At 44.7% G+C, this 6,000-nt stretch overlaps 1 protein-coding gene across 2 annotated transcripts in view; it reads right to left on the bottom strand.

Annotated features, from left to right (window-relative positions):
- Positions 1–1,927: 1,927 nt before the first annotated feature.
- The window catches only part of LOC135543320 (serine/threonine-protein kinase 11-interacting protein-like), a 62,134-nt gene continuing 58,061 nt past the window's right edge, over positions 1,928–6,000 (bottom strand). For both annotated transcript variants that reach the window (XM_064970499.1, XM_064970498.1), the window contains one exon: positions 1,928–4,089. In XM_064970499.1, the coding sequence (XP_064826571.1) occupies positions 3,949–4,089 (141 nt within the window). In that variant the 3' untranslated portion in view covers positions 1,928–3,948. The remainder of the gene's footprint in view (positions 4,090–6,000) is intronic.

The following is a 6,000-nucleotide window of genomic DNA, read 5'->3' as shown; positions in this document are numbered from 1 at the left end:
GCTGCTAGAGTTTATTGGAACAATACAGAGTACCTACGTCAAACATGTGGGCGTCATGCAAGACAAAACAGGTCCGCTAATGTGGTTTACTACCGCTGGTTTATTATGCAATAGGTGTGATAATCAAAAGCATAATCCACTCCTACTGAATCTCTTTAAAACACCCTCCCCACCCTTACAAGAAAACATTGCAGTTATGAAACTGCAGTAACTGCAGTCGACTGAGGTATTTTGGATAGAGTACTTGCAGAATAACTGCAGTTATACTGCACTGTAACTGCAGTTACACTGCAAAATTACTGTAGTAAAAAAAAACTGATATTTTGGATGCAGTATTTGCAGCATACTGCAGTTAGACTGCACTTTAACTGCAGTTATACCGCATTGTACTGCATTCTGACTGCAATCTTTTTTCTTACTTAAGGGCACTGGGTAAAGACAGCAGTTCAATGTTTAGTTTTCAATGTTTAGTTTTGATTTACATTTGGTTGAGTTGTCAACTAATGTGAATTCCACATGAAATCAACAAAGCATGTCACCATGTTATTGGATTTATGTTATAAGTTAGGAGGAATTTCCCTTTACAGTGATTACTTTTTGCAAATCCAATAGGTTTTCACTTAGATGTATTTTTTGGTAGGTCGATACGTTGATACAACCCGTTTTTACCCTGTGGGTCCCATCCCATCTTCACAGCCAGGAAGGGCTCGTTGCCATCAACAAAGCCCTTCCAAAAAATGATTGCAGTTTTGAAACTGCAGTAAAAGTGCAGTAACTGCAGTTGACTGTGGTATTTTAAACACAGTAATTGCAGAATAACTGCAGTTCTACTGCACTCTTAACTGCAGTTACACTGCAAAATTACTGCAGTAAATGTTTTTTATTTTGAATGCATTATTTGCAGCATAGTGCAGTTATATTGCACTCTCACTGCAATATTTTTTCGTGGGGGGGGGGTGTATTTACTACTTACAGGTGGTATGTTGACTCTCTCTGGTGTCATTCACAGTGCTCAATAAGGAACTGTTGGTCTTTACTCTGGAAAAACAAACAGAAGAAAGCCCCCTCCCTGCATGGCAGTGACAGCAGAACTGGGACACTGCTGTTTTCTCCCAGGGGTGGGCAACGCTTGAGTAGCATTGCCAGAGCAGTGTCAAGGGCCCCAAGAATGTTGCAGGAAGTGTGTATGTTGTGATATTTAACACTACTATTCCAATCTGTCTCACACAAGCAGAGAAAATGTCCCCACATCTTCATCTCCACGTGAATGTCAGTCTATCACCTCTGGGTCTTTTAGGCAGTCAGTTGAATTAGTGTCTCCTTTGGGCAACTGTTGATCCGCACAAATGAAGCCTTAACATTTTGACGTATGTGCCTGCCAGGTAGATCGGATGTATTACTTATCTGGTGCTGTGTTCCCCTGTGTTCCTTACCATTTGGGGGGGGGGGGGGGGGGTAGGACATCAAATAAAAGTTCTTCATTAGCCATGTGGTAGGTTGATTAATAGAGTTGTGCGTCACAGATGTTTTATTTCACATTTTAGTCAGTTAGCAGACACTTGTCCAGACTGATTTATAGTACCAAGTGCATCCGTTTTCATACTTTTTTTCGTACTGGTCCCCCATGGGAATTGAATCCACAACCCTGGCATTGCAAGCACCATGCTCTACTAACTGAGCAAACAAGAACTACTTGAAAATGTTGAATCGGTGTGTACAGGGGTGTGGGGGCTGTGCTTCGGCAAAGTGGGTGGGGTTATATCCTGCCTGATTGGCCCCATCCAGGTGTAACATTGGACGGGGTCACAGTGTCTTGCGACCTGTCTCAGTCCCCAGGATCTATGCTGCAATAGCCTATGTGCCAGGGGACTATCATCAGTCTGTCTTGCCTTATCTGATGTACTGTGTGTTCTTAGGCATGCTATCAGAGGAGGCTGGTGGGAGGCTGCTATAGGAGGACAGGCCCCTAGTATTGTTTCCATGTGTTTAGTAGCATTCCATTCTCTAATTCTCCTCCATCTCTCTATGTCTCCCATCCTGGAGGACCATGCCTCAGGACTACCTGGCCTGACGACTCCTGGCGGTTCCTGTCCCGTCCACCTGATCGTACTGATCCAGTTTGTTCTGCGGTCCTGACTGCTGCTGTTGACCCCTGACCCCTCACCGGCCACTCTCTCCTCTCAGAACACCTGGTCATGAAAAGCCAACTGACATTGACTCCCCGAGTTGTTGAACTGTTGCCCTCTCTATAGCCACCATGGTTATTATATGACCCTGCTGGTGATCTATGAACGTTTGAACTTCTGGAATGAATGGCCACATGTACTCTTAACTCCCCACTCGGCCCAGACAGAAGAGAACTGCCGTCCCCAGTTGTGCTGCTTTCTCTTCAGAGATTTGGTCCTGACCAAACTCTCCCTGAAAGGAAATCATTTAACATCTAGAGGGTTTTAAAGTGCTTCCTTCCTTTGTGAGCCCTGACATGGCATGAATGGATAGATAGACTATCAGTGTGAAGGTTAAGCCTATAGTACACATGAATCTATTTCAAAGCTTTGTTTAACTTTTCAGAATTTTTTTCCTCCTATGAAAAATGTCACTTGGTGTGGAAATGTTCTTGTATTACACAATAAAATCTTAGGAATTGTCAAAATGTTTCATTGAAGAACCGCAAGGGGGTCTGATGGGGCAGAAAGTGATGATTATTGGTAGTTGTGTGGCCACGTAGATGACTGGAGGATTAGCGTGACGATGGGATGGGATGGGGGGGGGGATGGGGGTGCATTGCTGCGGTTGTGGTTGAGGTTGGACTGACTGTGAGAACAATAAATAAAAAAACTCTGGAACTACATGATTACAGAGGGAAAAGTAGCTATTGGAACTTTCTCACTGTGAAAATGAAAGAGTTGGAAAAACATGTGGAAATACAGTGTCATAAGAGGATGTATTTGTACCACAGATATGCATTTTTATTTAAAGTATAAAAAGCTATAGTTTTTTATCATTGATTTGCTGACGGTAAATAAATTAAGTTACACACATCTGTTTGTCGTCCACTTCTACACATCTTTTCATCTGTCTACATCAAAAATAGCATTCACTTTACATCCATAATATATTTAAACTGCACTAGAGGTATTAGCATAATACTACACATTTTAACAGACAGCCACAAACCAACTAACATCTCACACTTTAAAACAGGTCAGTCAGAACCTTTCCCTATCATGCGTATTCTGCACTTTTCCCAAGGATACAGAACACAGATACTGTCCCGGTTCATTGCCTTGGCTGCAACTCTTCACTTGGGTTACTTTGGCCTTCGGTTGCCTTTTTCTTTTACATAATCACAGTGTTTAGAGACATCAAAGACCCTGATTAAAAAGAAAATAACTAAGAGGTGTCACGTCAGAGGTGTCCGGAGCGGAGCCTCACGGGACGGCTAGCGAGCCTTGTGCCGTGCGTGTGATGTCACAACTCACTGCTCCAGTCCCGGGACTCCTGATGAAGTCACAGTCCACTGAGCTTCAGAGGAATGGACTAACTACCCTGATAACACACACACACACACATTACCCCCCAACTCACATTTTTGCTTACCCCTTTCTCCCTCCTTATCCTGTCCTCACCCCCCTGAAAGAAACACACGATTCCCCCTCACCCCTTTCACATATTCAAGGTGCTTTAGAACGTAGCAGGACTGGCAACACCACAAGGCACTCTCCCTGGCTGGCTATACTGGCAGGGTTAGAAAATGGACGGGATTCAGATGAGGCGTTAACAGATCAGTGCTTTTGTAAAAGTGAACAAACATGAGGAAATCATAGTTGGCTACAAACCAGGTAAACATACTGTCCTATTGACGGTCAAGTCTGACAGTGAAGACAGACAGACCCACACTCACACAGGTGCACACACACACACAGTTGGAAGGGTGGGTGTTTTCCCTCAGGCTGGTAGGGTGAGGTTGGTGATGGCGAGTTTGACTCCGAACATGTTCTCCCATTGTGTTCTGACCCAGACCAGCAGGCCCTGCACCAGCTCTGCACTGTCAGAGTGCAACGACCACGTCTTCTCCTCCTTCACTATCTGCACAGGAAACACATACATACACTCATATGCTCAAATCAAACTTTATTTGCCACATGCACCGAATACAACAAGTGTAGACTTTACCATGAAATGCTTACTTACAAGCCCTTAACCAACAGTGCAGTTCAAGAAGAAGAAAATATAACACAATAAGAATAACGAGGTAATATACAGGGGCACCGGAACCGAGTCAGTGTGCAGCGGTACAGGCTAGTTGAGGTAATCTGTACATGTAGGTGGGGATGAAGTGACTATGCATAGGTAACAAACAAACAGCGAGGGAGGGGTCAATGTAAATTGTCCGGTGGCAATTTTTATGAATTGTTCAGCAGTCTAATGGCTTGGGGGTAGAAGCTGTTGAGGAGCCTTTTGGTCAAAGACTTGGCGCTCCGGTACTGCTTGCCGTGCGGTAGTAGAGAAAAGTCTCTAACTTGGGTGACTGGAGTCTCTGACAATTTTCTGGGCTTTCCTCTGACACCGCCTATTATATAGGTCCTGGATGGCAGGAAGCTTGGCCCCAGTGATGTTCTGGGCTGTTTGCCATACCCTCTGTAGCACCTTACGGTCAGATGCCATACCAGGCAGTGATGCAACCGGTCAGGATGCTCTCAATGGTGCAGCTGTAGAACCTTTTGAGGATCTGGGGACCCATGCCAAATCTTTTCAGTCTCCTGAGGGGAAAAAGGTTGTGTCATGCCCTCTTCACGACTGTCTTGGTATGTTTGGACCATGCTAGTTCATTGGTGATGTGGACACCAAGGAACGTGAAACTCTCGACCCACTCCACTACAGCCCCGTCGATGTTGAGCGAGGCATGTTCGGCCCGCCTTTTCCTGTAGTCCACAATCAGCTCCTTTGTCTTGCTCATATTGAGAGAGGGCCTATAGGCCGTCTCATCGTTGTCAGTGATCAGGCCTACCACTGTTGTGTCGTCAGCAAACATAATGATGGTGTTAGAGTCGTGTTTGGCCACACAGTCATGGATGAACAGGGAATACAGGAGGGGACTAAGTACACACCCCTGAGGGGCCCCAGTGTTAAGGATCAGCATGGCTGACGTGTTGTTTTCCTACTCTTACCACCTGGTTGTGGCCCGTCAGGAAGTCCAGGATCCAGTTGCAGAGGGAGGTGTTTAGCCCAAGAGTCCTTTGCTTAGTAATGAGCTTCATGGGCACTATGGTGTTGAATGCTGAGCTGTAGTCAATGAACAGCACTCACATAGGTGTTTCTTTTGTCCAGGTGAGAAAGGGCAGTGTGGAGTGTGATTGAGATTGCGTCATCTGTGGATCTGTTGGGGCAGTATGTGAATTGGAGTGGGTCTAGGGTGTCCGGGAGGATGCTGTTGATGTGAGCCATGACCAGCTTTTCAAAGCACTTCATGGCTACCGACATGAGTGCCACGGGGCGGTAATCATTTAGGCAGGTTACATTCGCTTCCTTGGGCACAGGGACTATGGTGGTCTGCTTGAAACACACCTATATCATGCGGTTTGGTACACGGCAAAGAATGAGTTTCTGACCATTTCAAATTTTTTGGAAGTGATGGAACAATGCTTGAAAGTGTTGATTGTTTGAAATATCTGGGTTTGAGGATAGATTCTGAATGATCTTTTGGACCGCATATAGATTATATTTTAAAAAACAACGAACTATAAGCCTGGGTTACAATACAGAGTTGTTTTACTGTATCCATTAGAAAGACCGTAGTAAACCATCTGCTGCTCCTATCCTAGACTATAGTGACATCTTTCAATTCACAACCAAGACCTTACTTTGAGAATTCGATGTCATAATCTTTGCAGATTCATTCCTGTATGCTATTATAAGACATCATTGCACAATGTCAATCACTAAACGGACTGTCACTCCCAAACAGAAGACAACTGCATTAGAACCCATTTCTTTTTA

Source organism: Oncorhynchus masou, chromosome 7, assembly GCF_036934945.1.
Source record: "Oncorhynchus masou masou isolate Uvic2021 chromosome 7, UVic_Omas_1.1, whole genome shotgun sequence".
In the NCBI taxonomy this organism is placed as follows: Eukaryota; Metazoa; Chordata; class Actinopteri; order Salmoniformes; family Salmonidae; genus Oncorhynchus; species Oncorhynchus masou.
This window is presented reverse-complemented; position numbering and strand designations above follow the sequence as displayed.